This window comes from Lepidochelys olivacea (assembly GCF_965140295.1).
Source record: "Lepidochelys olivacea isolate rLepOli2 genome assembly, chromosome: 27".
Lineage (NCBI taxonomy): Eukaryota > Metazoa > Chordata > Testudines > Cheloniidae > Lepidochelys > Lepidochelys olivacea.
Window position 1 is genome coordinate 16,431,633 of NC_140437.1, and position 18,363 is coordinate 16,449,995.

Consider the following 18,363-nt stretch of genomic DNA (forward strand, 5'->3'; position numbering starts at 1 on the left):
TTCATTGCATGTTATTTATTCCTACATGGGACCACTATGAATTTAGACTAAACTCTGATAAAGAAGCCATTGTGTCTTCATCCTGACCAGCAACCATCCCTTCTACGACAGGACAGCAAGAAGCCTGATCGCACGACCAGAACGAAATGCAGCGCATGAGCTCTGCCCCCTCCAACCAGGGGCTATGCCCAGAGCACCCAGGAAATCAGACCTCACCGCCTGGCCTCTCTATCCGCCCCCAAAGAACGGGGCCGTAGCCTTGCCCAGGACAAGCTCACCCCAAGTAGGGCACTGCCCTGCCCTTTCCTCCCACAGCCTACCCCTTGGCTCCTTTAGCCCCTGCCCTCCCCCACTTACACCCATTGCCCCTTGGCTTCCTTTCCTTGCCCCCCCGTCTCCCCCCTTTTCCTTCCTCCTCTCATTTACCCCCACTCCTCAACTTCTACCCCTTCCCTTCTTCCCCCTTCCCCACTCTGCCATGTACCCCTCCCGCTGTACTCCCTGCCCCCTCCCTATGTACCGCTCCCCTCTTTACCCCCTCCTCTCCCCATGAACCCTTCCCTCCCCTCCCATGTACCACCTGCTATCTCCCCTCTTATGTACCCCCTACCCCTCTCTGCCCCATCCTCTCCCCATGTACCCCCTGCCCCTCCCCATATACCCCTACCCCTCTCTGCCCCATCCTCTCCCCATGTACCCCCTGCCCCTCCCCATATACCCCTCCCCTCTCTGCCCCCTCCCATGTACCCCGTGCCCTCTCCCCATGTACCCTTCTCCCCTCTTCTCCCATCTCATGTACCCCTCCCCTCTCTGCCCCCTCCTCTGCCCATGTACCCCATCCCTCCCCATATACCCCTCCCCTCTCTGCCCCCTCCCATGTACCCCTCCCCCTCTTTCCCCTCCCATGTACCCTGTGCCCCCTCCTCCATGTACCCCTCCCATGTACCCCCTCCCCCATGTACCCCTCCCCTCTCTGCCTCCTCCTCTCCCCATATACCCCCCTGCCCCTCCCCACGTACCCCTTCCCTCTCTCCCCCCTCCCATGTACCCCTCTCCCCCCATCCCAGGTACCCCTCCCCTCTCTGCCTCCTCCTCTCCCCATATACCCCCCTCCCCGCGTACCCCTTCCCTCTCTCCCCCCTCCCCCAGATACCCCTCCCCGCCCCACGTACCCCTTCCCTCTCTCCCCCCTCCCATGTACCCCCCCGCCCCAGGCGCATGCGCCGGGCGCGGAGCAGGGGGAGGCTGGTTTAAAGGCACCGAGGAGCAGCGGGGCCCGAGCGGCGGCGGCGGCACCGAGCGAGCCGGGGGCGGGAGGCGGCGAAGGCGGGGCCGGGAGCGGGGGCCCGGCGGAGGAGCGAGGCCGCGGCCGCCCAGCGCGTCCCCCCCCCCCCCCGCCCCGCAACCGCGGCCCCGCGCGCCGCCCCGAGCCGGAGGGAAAATGGAGGCGCTCGGCGGCCGCTGAGAGACGGAGCCGCCGCCGGCCCGGCCGAGAGAGGGGCCGCCCCGTCCCGCCGGCAGGGGGAGCCAGCCCGGGGGGGCGTCAGGGGGGGTCCAGGGAGCCGGCCCGGGGGGGCCCGGGGAACCGGTCGGGGGGGGCGTCGGGGGGGGCCCGGGGAGCGAGCCCGGGAGGGGGCGTCAGGGGGGGCCCGGGGAGCCGGTCGGGGGGGTGTCAGGGGGGAGCCGCCCCGGGGGGGGGGCGGGATCTAGCTGCGTCCTAGAAAGCGGCCCCGGGACACCTAATATCCACCCCCTAGCAGGGGACCCGGGATCCGGCCCCTCCCGGCGGGGGGCACCGGGGGGGGGAGGGGAGAACCGGGATCCGGCCCCTCCCGGCGGGGGGCACCGGGGGGGGGAGGGGAGAACCGGGATCCGGCCCCTCCCGGCGGGGGGCACCGGGGGGGGAGAGGGGAGAACCGGGATCCGGCCCCTCCCGGCGGGGGGCACCGGGGGGGGAGAGGGGAGAACCGGGATCCGGCCCCTCCCGGCGGGGGACCCGGGATCGGGCACCGGGGGAGGGGAGAACCGGGATCCGGCCCCTCCCGGCGGGGGGGGGGCGGCGGCACCCACCCGGGCCCGGCCACCCGCAGTCTCCGCCCCGGCAGCAGGGGGCGCCCCCGCCCGGCCGAGGCTCCGTCCGCCCGCCCGCCCCTCCCCGGGGGAGCCCCTGGCCGGGGCCTGCGCCCGGGGGCGGGGATGAGCCCGCCGGAGGCCGCCCGCTAGCCCGGCTGCCCCGCCGCATGGAGCGCGCCGCCCGCCCGGCCCCGCGCTCCTGCTCTCCGCCGGCCCATGGCGCCGGGCGGTAGCGGCCGGGGCCTCGTCCCGCAGCTGGCCCGGGCCCGGAGCGGCGCGGAGGCCGCACCATGACCATGAGATCCACCGTCTTCAAGGCGGCCGCGGCCACGGCGCTGAACGCGGACAGGCTGGACTACGAGAGGCCGGGGCTGGCGCTGGAGCCGGGCCCGGAGGAGGAGCCGGGCGGGGAGGCCGCCCCGCTGCCCCGCCAGCCGCCCCGCAAGCCCAAGGAGCCGCCCCCGCTGGGGGGACACAAGGGCCGCGGCGGCGGGGGCGGAGGCGGCGGCGGGGGCGGGCCGGCGGCGGCGGCCGGGGCGCCCGGGCAGCAGGAGGAGAGCTGGGGCGGCCTGGTGCCCCTGCCCTGCCCCCCGGCCAGCAGCAAGCAGGCCGGCGTGGGGGATGCCAGCAGCAGGCCCAAGTACCAGGCGGTGCTGCCCGGACACACCGCCTCCCAGGTGGCGGCGAAGGACAAGGGCTGCCCGGCCGCGGCCAGCGCCCCGGCCCCGGCCCCGCCGGCCTCGGCCACGGCGGAGCCGGGCCAGCCGCCTCCCGCGGCGGCCGCCGCGGCCTCGGAGAGCAAGTGGAAGAGCGGCGTGCGGAAGAGCCCCATGGGGGCCGGCGGGGGTTCCTCCAACCAGGCGGCCTGCCTCAAGCAGATCCTCCTGCTCCAGCTGGACCTGATCGAGCAGCAGCAGCAGCAGCTGCAGGCCAAGGAGAAGGAGATCGAGGAGCTCAAGGCCGAGAGGGACACGGTACGTGAGGGGTTAATGGGAAAGGGGCGCGGACCCGGCGACAAGGGGTTAGTGGGGGGGGGACACGGCGCCCGAGGGGTTAATGGGAAGAGGAGCCCCGTAACGAAGGGGTTAATAGGCAAAGCAGCCTGCAGGAGACAAGGGGTTAATGGGGGGGGCGGGGCTGCTGGCACACGGCGCCCCAGGGGTTAATGGGAAGAGGAGCCCCGTAACGAAGGGGTTAATAGGCAAAGCAGCCTGCAGGAGACAAGGGGTTAATGGGGGGGGTGGGGCTGCTGGCACACGGCGCCCCAGGGGTTAATGGGAAGAGGAGCCCCGTAACGAAGGGGTTAATAGGCAAAGCAGCCTGCAGGAGACAAGGGGTTAATGGGGGGTGGGGCTGCTGGCACACGGCGCCCCAGGGGTTAATGGGAAGAGGAGCCCCGTAACGAAGGGGTTAATAGGCAAAGCAGCCTGCAGGAGACAAGGGGTTAATGGGGGGGAGGGGCTGCTGGCACACGGTGCCCCAGGGGTTAATGGGAAGAGGAGCCCCGTAACGAAGGGGTTAATAGGCAAAGCAGCCTGCAGGAGACAAGGGGTTAATGGGGGGTGGGGCTGCTGACACACGGCGCCCCAGGGGTTAATGGGCAAGAGGGGCGTTGCAACCAAAGGGTTAACGGGCAGCGGGACAGGGCGAGGGCACTAAAGGGGGCTAGTAACTGTCAATGAGTGGGGGAGGGGCAGGGCAGCCCAAGGGTTAAAGGGCTGGGGTCCGGTTGCCATGGGGCTGAGATTAGAAAAGGCCAGGGAGAGGAACGGGTTAATTTAAAGGAGCCCATCAGGGATTATGGTCGGGTTAAGGCTGGAGCGATATAGTTTGTGAAGGGTTAAATTAAAGGGGCCCAGTATGGGGCTCCTACATATGCTTGGCATGGAGGTAGGGCTGCAGCGAGCCATCTGGGTGGCGGGGCAGGAGAGCACAGCGGGCCCTTTAACTGCCGCTGTTGTAATTACTACAAATGGATAACAAACGCCCCCCTTCCCAGAGCAAATTCTTTCCCTCCTCTTTGCTCCTCTCCAGGGAGCCTCCCACTCCCCACCCCCTTGTGCTATAATGAGACCAGCCTCAGTTCCTCCTCCTCCTCCTCCTTTAAATGTTTCACACGTACTGTGGCAATGTACAGAAACCTGGCCAGGGTCCAGACTAGGATACTGCTGACCCGCTTTGCTGATAGGAGAATGGAAGCCTGGCCCACTTGCAGAGCTGTACTAATGCAGGGTTTGCTCCTTAGTCAAATGCAGGGCTGAGGGGGAAGGCTAATTGTAAAGCAGTGGTGCCCCCTCTCCCCCCCTCCCAAAATAGCATGGAGATATTCATGGGGCACAGGGGATTAGATTTGGAAAGACCCACTGGATCAGAACCAAATGAATATTTGTTAGCGTTTCCCCTGCAAGCAGGAGTTATTTAAAACTATCCGATTTGGTGCAGATTTCTCAGTGCAGACCCATAAATAGTCCTCTGCTCCCTTAAAACGTCACAAAGTCGATTGGTCTCACTATCCTGTCCATAATCTGCAAGCCTGCAGCAACTTAAAAATACATTTCTTCCCCTTCCTATAATTGTCCCCCTACAGAAAGGGTATTCTAGTTTTGTTTTTTTGCAAAAATCTTCAAAGGGCTGCATATCCAATGGGTAGGGTGACCAGACGTCCCGATTTTATAGGGACAGTCCCGATTTTGGGGTCTTTTTCTTATATAGGCTCCTATTACCCCCCACCCCCGTCCTGATTTTTCACACTTGCTGTCTGGTCACCCGTTGAGTGAGTGAGGGGTTATTTTCCTTGCTTTCCAAAGGAATGGCATGAGCCAGCGGGCAGTATTTTACTGGCGTATGCTGACTGCAAGGTGGGATAGGATCTGAGGTGCAAGGAGGCACTGTCAAAACATCTCCTGGTGTTGGTCTGAGTAAAGTTAACCAACATGGAGGTAGCAGCTGCTGTATTGCAGTCAAAGGGTGTGATGGGAGTTTTGACACGTGGGATTCTCTGAGAGTTTAAAAAAAATTAAGGAAACAGAACACACAAGCCATGTGTGATAAGCCTGTGAGTCAAACAGAGATACAAGCACATCTGAGTTAATTCTCTCTGGCTCTCTAGTCCCTCCTGCTGTCTGTAGATGCATAATCAATTCCAGAGGCTATGTCCCCTACCTGCAGTACCTAGGCAAAGCAGGGGGTAAATTAAGGACACTACTGAATTTCTTTTCTCTCTTGTAATGAAGCTGAGGAAAACTGGAAGGGGGGAAAGCTAAAAATTCATTTTCTTGGTGCATTGTGTCCATATGATTCAATTCTGTGGAACGGTGTGAAGGTTAAAGGTGGCATGCGCTCATGCTCTCTCTCGCACGCTCATGTGCACACACGTGCACGCGCACACAGAGAGCATGATTTGGGACTGCAGGACCCACTGAAAGAGGCGCACAAGCCACACTGAAAGTCATTGGGGCTTGTGTGTCTCTCACTTAACATGTGCTTTTCAAAAGCACCTGGAGGAAGAGATGGATCTATGGAATGCATTGCATACACAATTACAGATCTGTCTGAATTATAAAACACTACTGCATTTTAATCAGAGGCTTTGGTAAGCCTCTTTTCTTTTCTTTCTAATCTATTTTAAATTGATATTCTTCGGACCTAATTACAAATTACCTGGCCTAGTTGAATGTAGGGGTGATGTGCAAAGTTCGAGAGCACCCAAAACTGCACCATATCTGTCAGTTGGAACGATTTGTAAACATTTGTTCCCTTCTTGGATCTTCAAATGGTGTTGGTTGGGGAACAAGGGGAAGCAATAAATCAAATTACAAGTGAATATTTTATTGAGTTTTGAATGCAAAAATGTGGTGGTTTTGGAGCTGAGATGTCCGGACTTCTTGTGGGTAAACAGAACGGGTAAAAATTTCAAAAGTGCCTAAGCCCCATTGAAAATCAATAGGATTGAGGCTCTAGATTTACTTAGGTGCTTCTGAAAATTTGACCCCTAAACACTTTCTTATTTGTAAAGGTATCTCTTATTACAACCCTGTTTCTTTTGCCCTTTTCCCCATGTGGGCTGTCCCCTGATTTCTTCCCTCTGTAGCTTTGGGAGGGGAGTTGAATTATGTAAGCCAAATTGCGCTGTGCCTTAGCGAGTCTGAAATATTAAATCTGAGGCTGTAATTTTCACTCTAAAGTGAGAGGTGCGGCCTCAGGATTTTCAGCTTTATAATGGGGATCAGAAATTTGTCTTTCTAATTCATCTGATCACTCCACAGCCATATTCACAGTTCTAGAGGTGAAATTCATACTGGTCATCTTCCTTGAAACCTGCGTTGGGAAAACCGTGGGGGTATAACCTGAAACAAGTGACAATACTGAAATAAAGTCTTCTTCCTTTCTGTGATGTCTTGTTCTATGTAAAATTTGGAGAAAGATTTTAATTATAGCTCAGAGGTGGTGGACAGCAAGGCACAAATACCAGAACAGGTGTGGTGTGAGGCAAATAAGTTAGGGTGTCTTTGTTTTTTTAAAATCAAACTGGAATTGGTGTAATTCTTCTCTGATGAAAGCATGCCGGCTAAAGCGTAAGTGTTGGCCTTGGTTCTTCTTTCAGCTCCTAGCTCGGATTGAGCGCATGGAAAGGAGGATGCAGCTGGTGAAGAAGGATAATGAGAGAGAGAAACACAGGATTTTTCAAGGGTATGAAACCGAAGAGAAGGCTGAATCAGAAGCATCTGAGAAACTACAGATTGAATGCCAGCAGGATCTCTTGGACACATCCCAGCCCCTGCCTCCAAAACACTTCTCATATGGAAGAAATGGAAAGGGACATAAAAGGTACAGGACCACTTCACGACCTTATTCTTCATAAGGGCTTGCCACACAGCAGTGGGGCCTGTGTGTGTATATACGCATCTGCTGTCCGTCACATCGCTTGTATAAAAGATCATTGTAGCTTTAATGCTATTTCTCCAACACTAACTCATGTCAGCTTTTCATTTAACTGTTTGACTGGCAGATACCAAAAAGCCTGACAAATAGGACACTGGCTTGTTGAGTGACCTTGGGCAAGTTGTGTCCCTGCTCTGTGCCTCAGTTTCCCCATCTGTAAAATGGGGATAATGATCCCAACCTCCTTTCTAAAGTGCTGTAAGATCTACTGCTGAAAAGCGCTAGAGAAGAGCTAGGTGTTCGCATACGTGTTCCAATACCAAGCAGCAAGTACCATCCATATTAGATGCAGAACAAAGAATATGCCTGGATTTTGTAAGTCAGGGATAACTTAGGATAGCCCACTTGTGGATTTGCTCCTTTGAGTTATCTGAGTAATGTTAGCTTGAAATAAAAGGCATTCTTCCATCCAGAGGATATGACAGGGAGTGAGTTTGCCTCCTTTACCAAGTGGGTTAGCCCATTTTTTGTCCAAGAGGTTTGTAACTTTGCGTGGCAATGTTTTTTTGGGCCACTCATTGCTCCCAAGTTCACATTTATGTCCCCAAATACCCTTCTCTTTTTTTTTAAGAGGACACTGGTACCTTGAAAATCGGATTTTTCTCTCTCTCAAACTTACCTACCGCCAAGTAATTTTTCTTGTTCTCCCCTCCCCCAACTTGTTAACTTGTGCATTTGACAGTTTAACTCTGTTCTTAATGGTCTGTTTCATTTGTCTCATGCACTAATATGAGTACATTCTAGTCTAGTATATGTACGTTTTTAGACTGACTCAGGTAAGGAGGGGAAACTGAGGCACAGAGGTGACGTGACTTGCCCAATGTTGTGCAGCATTTCAGTGGCAGAGCCTGGAATAGAATCCAGGTCTCCCGGCTCTCAGTTCAGTGTCTTAGCCGCCAGACCATGCTGTCTCTCATCACTCAGGCATTGATCGTGGGGAGCTCGCAAGCATGCTCTTCCCCAGGCCCTGCGAGAGGGTGTTTGCTATAACAGCAAAGCTGAAACTAATGAGGGAGCAGGCAGGTGTGTATGGGAAGGGGGAGGAGGCGTGTGTTTGACGTTGATCTTGAGGGGTCCACCCAAAAGGCCCTTCTGATTATCAGGGGAATAGGGAAAAGCCCGCTCGTTTCTTTTTAAGACCAACTTTTTTTTTTTTTTTTTAAAGCATGCTGTCTCAAAAAATAGATCAGCGACCTTCTCATCAGTTGGGAGTGTCCCTTTAATCCATGTCTGGCACTGTGCAGGTAGCAGTCACTTTGCAGCTCTTTCCAGTCATCCATGGCTCTGGAAGCTGGATTGCTGTATTGCAACACACTCTGTCAGGGGCTACCCGTGGAAGGTTACAGCTCCTGTCGTACCAGAGTGAAAGTAGTAGTCTCAGGGAGCTCAATGCACCAGTCTCCTGGAAATAAAACTCCTCAGCCTTCGGTTGCCTCTCTCGCAAACTTTGCTGCCCGATCTCTGCAAAGGGACATACATTTAGACTATACCAATGTAAATCTATGATTATGGGACAACTAGCATTAGCTTTCTGGCATGCACAGTAAAAAATACAGATGCTGGGAAAATGAGTAGCCTGCTCTTGCAATAGGCTAGCTGAATAGGCTGTTAAACTCTCTCCCTTCTTTAACAGGAAGTCAGCGTTTGGAAGTGCAGAGAGGAAAACTCCAGTTAAAAAGCTGGTGGCCGAATTTTCAAAAGTCAAGAATAAAACTCTGAAATACTCTCCAGTGAAAGAGGAGCCAAGTAGCTCTTTATCCGAAACTGTTTGCAGACGTGAACTGAGGAGTCAAGAGACTCCAGAAAAAGCCAGATCGCTAGTGGACGCTCCCTTAAAACCATCCACCCCATTGAAAAGTCCCAGTGCCCACCCCAGGGATAAAAGTTTCCCCAGCGAGACAGAAGATCTGCCGTACCTTTCAACCACCGAAATGTACTTGTGTCGTTGGCATCAACCTCCCCCGTCACCGTTGCCGTTACGAGAGCCCTCTCCAAAGAAGGAGGAGACTGTAGCAAGTAAGCGAACAAAAACTTGCTTGTAGCTGCATAATGGTCAGTCTGACACGGGTGCTTGCCACCTGAAGTGTTACCCTTCTACTGGACAGATGCTCGGCAAACGTGAAAATAGGTGGAATTACCACAAAGCAGTGCTCTGTCATTCCCTGATTGTGGGAGGTGTCTGCTAGTAACAAACTAGCAGCTGTGGAAGGAGCTTTAAAGCCACAGTTGGGTTTCTGTAAGCCCGAGAGTGGCTCTGTCTGTGTTTTGCATAGTGCTTACGTGATCCTATGAAGGCAGAGTGTATCTCGGGATGTAGATTGTCCCTGGTTTTGTTTTCACTTAAAAAAAACAAACACTTTTCAGCTCTGAGATCTTTAATGTGACCATTATGTAAAGGGGCCTTCACTCTAGCCTTGTCTGCGCTGGGATTTCTTCCTAAAAAGCGTCCCCCATTACTGCCACGTGTTCACTCCAGAGGTGAAAGCAACAGCAGGAATGGTGGTGGGCACAAGGCACTGGTAGCTGCTGGCATCTTAATCACCATGTTTTCTAGGCCTGCTCTGAGCAGCGCTGACCAATGCAATGGCAACAAAAGCCAGCAGCTGTAAGAGCCCTGTCTACACTAGGGCTCACGGTAGGCTGCTTTTAGGAGGAATGGCTAGTGCAAGCCACACCTCTGACTGCAAGGTGAACTCCCTTCTTTGCCCTCACGGGCACGCACCAGGCCATGCTGTCACAGTCGACACATCGAATTGCTGCCTCATGATGGCTGGGCGGGCAGAAGGAATCTTTTGGTGACCCACACGATCCCTGGTACAGAAACCAGTCAGGGGTGTCAAAGTGAACCCCCTGCTCGCTGATCGCCCTTCCTTTAGTTTCCAGCCATCTTCTGCAGCTGCACAGAAGCATTCTGCCTGCTGCTCAGCAAAGTGAACTAAGATCCCACAATCCCAGCCTGCTTTGCTCTTGGCAGGCAGTATACATCCAGCTCTCTTCAGAGCCGTTGTCTAGAGGAGGTCCAGGAGCGGTGAGGTCTGCTGCCCAGCGAGGTGTGTGGACAGGCGATGCTTGTGAGCAGGCAGCTGCTCTTATCCCATGACTTGGGGGAGAGGGGTGTTTTCTGATGTATTTTACCTTGACCCTGCCACCCCCAACTCCTCTCTGCCTTCCCATCACTTCAAAAGTCAAATCCTGTCTCCTCAGTAACGTCTCGGGAACCTGTCTCTTGCCTTTTGGAGGGTAAGGTGGCCTGCGGCCAGACCAGACATTCGCACAAGCTGGATTCCAGAGCTGTTGGCACTGGCAGTAGCTGTTGGTCAAGTGTGCCAAACTTGTGTGGCATCTCCCCTCTCTGTCCTGAAACAAGAAATAACCCGACACCAGCTAGGGTGAAGTGACCTTGAGGGTCTGATTTCAGTGCACAGAAGTCAGGAAGCACGAGTTGACCATCCATGCTTTGAACTCGCCCTGTGCTGAGGCAGGCCCGGGGACTGACGTGCACTGACCTACAAGGCAGAGATGATTTGAACAAAGCCAGTTCACGGGCTGCCTTTTAAGCCTCTTTGTTTACATGGCAACTTCCATGCCCATTTCTGTGGAATTGGGAAGCACCTTGCTGTTCATTGCTGAGAAATTGTGTCTTGGTCTTGCAGTGGTGGTGGTGATTTTCACGGAATCATGCCGCTTGTGAAAATCAGGACAATGGAGCAGTGAGGGGATTTGTAAGGAGAAGGGATTAATGTGAGGCCTACGTTTTTCCCATGTTCTCCTGCCTCTAAATCTTGTTGAGTGTCTAACAGCTAAAACCTGGGTTAGCTTTGTGGAAATACTTCATGATCCCAGGGTTGAGATCTGTTTTGAAAGCTCTCCTGGCAAAGCGTCCAAGATTGGGGGTGTCTTGGGAGAGGGCTAGTTCCTTATTCTGCATCAGGGATGGAATGGGTCATGGCATAAATACTCTTCAGGCAAATGAGCTGAAAATCCACTTTCCCCATTTTCTTTCTTACCTGCCAAGTTCTGAGTCCAGGTTCCCTAGCAACAACAAGCTGCTTTGATGATAAAGTAACCCTGATCTGTAGAGAGAAGGGAGTCTCCACGAACAATGGCCCTTAAAGGGTAAGCAGCAATATTTAGAGCAGCCTCTCAGTTTGCACGTGCACCTGGTTTCAAACTTGGATGCGGAAAACACAAACCCTAATAAATGTGCATGCATGACACACAAGGCCGGGTTGAGGCCAGCTGAACATCTAGCCCCAATTCTTGCCTTCTCTCTAAACACAGCACCTCTCTGATCCTTTTAAACAGCGACCGCTTTAAAACAAGCACTGTTCTATTGATGGGTTTTGTCCCCACACAGATTTATGGTGTGTGAGGTTAGCATGTAAAAGAGGAACAGATCTGGCACTAAATTAGGTTTGAAACTCTCCAGTTTAAGCATGTGTGGTATACCAAACTGATCCCTTCTTTTTAATCCAATTGTTTGGTTTCTCTTAAAGGTAAACTCTCTTCCCAGTTCCTGGATCACTGGGGATGTGACATGTTGTGGTCAGAGTAGCTACGTAAATCAAGCTTGCAAATGATGAGTACATATATTACAGGCTAAGATCTAATTAAACATTTCCTTGAGTTCAGGAAGCAGAGTTTCCATTTTCAGCAGTTTGACTGATGGTGAGTTGCTCCTTTTGAACAGAAGCATCTGTGCAGAACAGAGGGCCGTGTTTTTAGTGGCTTCAGCAGGGAACTGGAAATCAGGATTCCTGGGTTCTGTTCCCAGCTCTGGGAGAGTAATGTGGTAACTGGATGAAATTCTGTGCCCTGTGTTATATATTAGGTCTCTTCTGGCCTGTGAAAACACTGACCCATGTTAACTCTGTTTCCTTCCACAGTTCCTTCTTGGAGGGACCATGCTGTGGAGCCCCTCAGAGACTCAAACCCTTCAGATCTCTTGGAGGTACATAATCAATTATTGGTTTTGGTGAAGGAGACCAAAGAGAATAAATCGCTGTGGGCCTGCATGTGTACAACTTGTAGATGTAACAATACCCATTTTACCATTGAGCCAGTGGTCTGTTTTAAAGCTTGAACTTGTGTCTGTGGGGTCGTTAGTATGGTTTGATCAATAGGGAAATGCTAGTTTTCCTGTCTGGGGCAGGAATCTCATACCTTTTCATGAGCAGTCCTCCTTGATGAGCTGATATTAAATAATGGTAAAACCTTGGAAACTCTTGACTGTTATTAAACTGTTCGAGTAAATAATTGCTGTAGTTTTACAACTGGGTGTGGCCGCTGAGAGGTGACTCACCGCAGAACCTGGATTTGGATTTGTACCTTCCTGTGGATGTTTGTGTTGTGTTTGTGGTACAGTCACTCTGCAGCCCTTCCCTCCATTGCAGGGAAAGTGGATTGCAGTGGGTGAATGAACAAGCACATGCCTGTTGTGGGGGAGGAGAGGCTAACATCTGCTCTTATCTTCCCAGAATCTAGATGACAGTGTATTTGCCAAAAGGCACGCGAAGCTGGAGCTGGATGAGAAGAGAAGAAAAAGGTAAGGGCAAAGATTCTCCCACCCTGAATATTGCAGTAACGGCTTTTGCGGTCTCTGGCACTCCAGGGCCGCTCTAAAAATGAGTTGGACTCAGACGTGCACCCACAAGTGAAGAGGAAGGATGCCATGTATCAGAAGTTTGTGGAGCAGGAGCTTTTTGTTCTAGTTCTTAGTGTGTTTCTCTTATTTTAAACTCCCCTCCTCTGTTCAGTTAGTGCAGGGTTCAGGGAAAAGCCCAAGAGTGATCTGGGGTCTGGCAAACATGCCGAATAATGAGAGACTCGTAGAATTTGATCTATTTAGCTTATCAAAGAGATGGTTGAGAGATGAGACTTGAACATGGTCTTCAGGTACCTCCACACCCTCTCTCATCTCAGAGGGGTCTTTAGCCTAGCAGGCAGTGGTTGGAATTGGAAGTTAAAAACAAAATTCAAACTGGGAATGAGCTGCAGGATTTTCAGAGGGGGTAACTGAACCATCAGAGCAGCTTTCCGGGTGATAGCTCTAGCTGACGAAAGCTCATGCTCAAATAAATTGGTTAGTCTCTAAGGTGCCACAAGTCCTCCTTTTCTTTTTGCGAATACAGACTGACACGGCTGTTACTCTGAAACCTTTCCAGGTGATGTTATTCTCCAACACTTGGAGTCTTTAGTCAAGACGGGGTGTCTTTTTCAAAGATACTCTTGTGGAACCATGAATTATTGAGCTTAATGCAGGAACTGCTGGGGGAAATATTCTGGCCTGTCTGGCTAGATGATCAGAATGGTCCCTCCTGGCCTTTCCATCTATGAACTCTGTGTTTGTAATGACAGTCATAAGCCATGGGGGGTCATAGATATTAGGGGTGGATGAGACCCAGTAGGTCATCTAGTGCATTCCCCTGGCCAGTAGATTGATTCTTCCCTGTGTTGTACTCAGAAGCCAGCTTGGCCATCTCCTGTTCGTGCACCAGCATCTGTGTCCGCAGGAAAGTGCATGGATCTGAGAACAGAAAAAACATCTGGGAGGAGAAGCCCTTTCACGCTACTTGGTGTGCGTGTGTTCTCTGTTATCTCAGCCCTAGAATAATGATGGTGGCTGCAGATGGAGCAGATACCTAGTCACGAGGCCTCATCAGTGGATGTTAGGGAAGTGCTCTACGGCCATCCATCCAAGGAGCTCAAAGTACCACCAAGTATAGTTTATTGAATAAGGATTTTTAACTGCTGGGGCTTGTTTTACGTTTTCCAGGTGGGATATTCAGAGGATCAGGGAACAAAGAATTCTACAGCGACTGCAGCTCAGAATGTATAAAAAGAAAGGAATCCAGGAATCTGAGCCTGAAGTTACCTCATTTTTCCCTGAGCCAGATGATGGTGAGTTCCTTATCAGACAGGTTTGGGGGGGACGAGGGTGGGGAGCACTTGCTCTAAATCAGTGGGTCTGTAGCTGTAACCTAGCCATGCATACAAATAAGCCATGCAGCTGAGTAACATTCTTCCATTGTGTTTTTCTCCTGATAGTTGAAAGCTTGCTGATTACCCCCTACTTGCCTGTTGTAGCATTTGGCCGACCATTACCAAAACTAACCCCACAGTAAGTATTTCTCGCTTGTAAATTTCCAACAGGGCTCCTCTAAAGTGAATCCAGCAAGGAAGCTGGACCATGCTTTTGGAAGTGGCATTCAGTAGAACACACGCAGCCACCATGCTAGTCTCTAAACAGCCCTGAAACGGTCATTCAGGCTGGGCAGTAGCTCAGTGTTCCTGCCTGGATGTGTACTCAGCTCAGGTGAAGTGGGACCCAGTGGCTAAACGTTTGCAGGCAGCGTGCTGCCAGTCCTTGAGTACTGTGCTGTGTGTGGCCAGCTCAGCACAGAACTCGCCCCAGAGGCTGGCCTAGTACAGCATTGAATGTGGACGATGCTGTTAATTCTCAGCTACCCAGACAGAGGATAGAAGCGTGCGCTGGAGGAGAGGGGCCGGAAGGAAGTCTTGTAGACACAGTTGCTGATTCCCAGGCCCTTTCTTCCAAGACTGCTCCCACCCCACTCTGATGCTTTAGAATCTACAGTGCAGAATCAAACACCATATGAGAGCAGGACGCCCATCGCGGGCCTACAATGCTTCCACTTCGGTCGTCGGGGCTCGTGTGCTCCGCATTCAACGTGCAGAAGGCTAGTCCTGTACAGATTTACACCCTCATCTGATGGGGAAGGCAGTGTGCCCTGGAGGGTAGAGCATTGGACAAGGACTTGGAAAACCTAGGTCTCGTCCTAGCTCTTCCAATGGCTGGGTGACCTTGGGCAAATCACTGCACTTCTCTAGGCTTCCTTTTGTAAAGTGCTTTGAAACTGACTGATGCAAAGATTATAATAAATAAACTCTAATTATGATTAATTATCCAATATAGTTTGGGGGTTGCGGGCAGTAATTCAGCCACAGCATCTCATTCAAAACAACCTCCTGTTCTGAACTGGGTGTTTTCATCATGGATCAAGGCCTTTTTCTCTTTGTGACAGGAACTTTGAGCTGCCGTGGCTGGACGAACGAAGCCGCTGTCGGCTGGAGATGCAGAAGAAGCAGACGCCTCACCGAACGTGCAGAAAGTAGCTGCCCGGGCAGCGTTGCGATGGACTTAGCACGCCATTGGCAATGGCTGGCAAGGAACTATTTGTTTTTCAGTCCCGTGAATCTTTACCCTCGTGGATATTCTCATTCACTGATGTTTTTCTCCATGCCTCTGTATTTTTTCCCATCCTTCTGGTTTTCACAAAAACTCTTTACCTGGCTGATTAACTGTGGTTTATTTATTTCTTTCCCCTCCCGCTTTCCTTAGCAGCAAGTTTTCAAGCTTTATGCTGGAACAACAGGGCTGGAAGCTCAGACACCTTTTGCTCTCTGCCTAAGCTTCATTAGCTGCTGTGGCCACTACAGTTCATAAGAGGCCTTGTGAAGGTTGGGAAGCCTAAAAACAGGCCTGCCTTGTGACCTGTCCCACCTGCAGGTCCCCGTCGGTGATGCCTGTGTGTTGGCTCAGCGTGTGGTGCTCGTCACCTCTCTGAAGCTGATGTTTATTTTCTTAGAAAGACATTCAGCAGCGAGAACTTGCAGATGGGACCAGCAGGCAGAGTTAGGCCAAGCTTGTCACACTGTCACTTTGAAACTCTGTGGTGAAAAGAACCCACCTAAGAGGAGTGTAGATTTGGCTGCAAATTCCTCTTGCCTGACAGATCAGGCTTCCAATAGGGTGCCTGTGATGTGCTAGATAGGTCTTTTATAATAAATGGGTGAAAACTAACTTCATGAATGCCCACTTCCCCTGAGAGAGGCTGGCAGATGGTTCTGAATGTGCCGTGTCTCACTGAGTGCGGCTGGTTGAGCCCTGCGTCCCATTGTCGCCACAAGACGCACCCGGTTAGTTACCTGCGTCAGAAATGGGTTAGCTGCGCATATTCTGTAGCGAGACTGCCCTTGCTCGAATCCCAGGGTGAAAGTGCTTCTGCAGATGAGACTGTTTGCCAGCAGCTATGTCATGTTCTAGACTGAATGGGTATCTGGGGGGGAGGGTTTTTTAAACATTTTTGTTTGTGAAAACAGAATTCGAGACGCACAATTGTGGTTCATTTTTATTTAAATGTTTAAGGACAGCACTGGCTGGCAATTCATGTATCTTGTAAACCGCTTGGATTGGCTAGAGGAAATTAGAATGGTGCCTACGCTTTAGCTCTAGTAATTCGCTTCCTTTATGAAATGAGCCTTCGTTGCTGTCCTACACTAATGCGTGATGCCAAACGCTCTGGTATAGGTGTAACTAGTGCTGAAGTCTTGAGCTGAGTGTTTTTTTGTTTTTGTTTCTTTAATTTGGACGACACATTCTCAGTCGCCTTTCAGGCTTTACAGCAGACTGGAGTCAAAGCAGGAATGTTTGGTCTCTAAAGAGAGAACACCTGTTACTCTTGTGCACAATGCTTGCCTGTCTGATTGCTCCTCAGTTATTGTCCTACCGCTGACAGGTGTGTGGTTGCGGGGAGGAGCTAACTTCATTTCTGAAGATGTTAGCGGGCCAGGGAAGAAATGATCCCCTCTGGTTGTTCCTTTTGAGTTCATAGTGTTGTCTAAGGCCAGCAATCTTCTCTCCTTGCTTTGGTTCAAACGGCTATAAATAGTAATGCACAAATACAAAATGTGGTTTTTTTGTTTGTTTTTTTTCTTTTCCCCAAGAGCTGGGGTGTATTCTTATGCAAGTTGGAAGAGAGGCTGGTTCTTGCGACACGGCAGTGGGTTATGCTAGGGTTCCTACAGTAATGGTGTTTGGAAGAGGGTCTGAAACCCACCTAAAAGGGGGAAATCTCTTGAAGCATGGGCCCTGGTACCACATAGCCTGTATAATTAGGGCTAGGCACTGTATTTTTTTTTTTTTTTAAATAAGGCTGTTCTTGGGTGTCCTGCTTTCGCATGATAGCGTGTGTCCTTTAATGGATTTCTGTGCAATTAGGAGCCAAAATGTTAAATGGGCAAATATTAGCTTGAGCCTTGTTTCTTTTCTTGATGTTGTCTCTTTCAGGTCTGCATCAAGCAGGTTTTGCATTCTGGTTATACCCTGCATTAGTGGCTTTTCAGGGGTCAGAATACTTTTGAGTCCCAGTGACAGCCAGCTCTGAGAGGTATCTGCTGGCAGCTGCTTGACCTCAGACTTAAGGTCCCACTGGCCATAGCTCCCAGTGCAAAGCCGGTTTTTAAACACTTCTTCATGCTGCCATCCAGACAGGCAGCCAGGTTTTATAAATGATCCTCTTTAATAGACATCTATCCAGCAGTCATCAGCTACAGATGGGGGTGGGGGAGGGGGCAGGGAGTACGCTGGTGGGGAAGTACAAAGTAAAATTTTCAGTGAGTGTTAATGTGGAAAAATAGTCTTATTTCTCCCAGTATGGGCTCCAACACTGTGAAATCCAATCTGCAATGGAAGGCCCTGCAATTCCCTATTAGAACTGTTCTTTGGTTTCAAAACCTTGCTTTCTTTAACCAAGTTTAAGCTAGTGTAAAAAATAAAATCTTAAAAAAAAAAAAAAAATTAAAAGCTTGTCTGTATTCTTCAGCCTTGTTTTATGGCCATTTGACACATAGTTGTCTGTAATGCATACTTTTGATACCATTTCTAATGTGTAAAATCGGTCGTCTTGTAAATATCTTATAAAAAAAAGTTCAGTTGTAAATAAAAACTATTGTGGCTGTTAATTTTTTGAATTTCTGCTTCAGTTTGTTAGAATTAACAGTGTTAATGGGGAGTATTAAACAATTCTGCCTGTATGGTTAAAAATTTAAACAAATCAAATTTTTTTACAATAAAATAGAAAAAAAAAATCTACATTTTGTGGTTACATTTGTCTCAAACCCTTTATACATGTCTTGTTTGGAAACATTCTCACACCCAATTAAAAACGCAGCCTGCCTCTCTTGCATGCTTCGTGTCTCCTATGGAAATGATGTTACCAGTTTTAGAAATGTCGGCGGGTGCTGCTGTAGCTGGCTTAGAACTAGGCAGATTGGAAGAACTGTCTATCCTTGATGCCTTGTCTTTCTCTCTTTTGGTAGTGGTAGAAACTACATTAAGGATCTTTCATCTGACAGGTTGAAGTCCTAACCAGTTAGCCCTCAATTCCATAGCCAAATCTGTGGGACCCACTGTTCAAATGTATGGAAAAAAACTTAAAAATGTTTCCAGAGACTGTTTGTATTCTGACTCCAATTTGCTCTGAAAGACATCCGCCAGAACCTGCTTTGGCTCTTTAAAAACTGCCCCTTGGTCTGGGTCAGTGCGTG

At 51.1% G+C, this 18,363-nt stretch overlaps 1 protein-coding gene across 1 annotated transcript; it reads left to right on the forward strand.

Moving 5' to 3' along the window:
* Positions 1 to 1,973: 1,973 nt before the first annotated feature.
* MSL1 (MSL complex subunit 1) lies at positions 1,974 to 15,283 on the forward strand. The gene is made up of 8 exons (XM_084615613.1): positions 1,974 to 3,047; positions 6,677 to 6,900; positions 8,648 to 9,030; positions 11,901 to 11,965; positions 12,492 to 12,559; positions 13,790 to 13,914; positions 14,062 to 14,134; positions 15,060 to 15,283. The coding sequence occupies exons 1-8, from the start codon at positions 2,364 to 2,366 to the stop codon at positions 15,148 to 15,150; spliced, it is 1,713 nt and encodes a 570-aa protein (XP_084471739.1). The 5' UTR covers positions 1,974 to 2,363; the 3' UTR covers positions 15,151 to 15,283.
* The last annotated feature ends 3,080 nt before the right edge of the window (positions 15,284 to 18,363 follow it).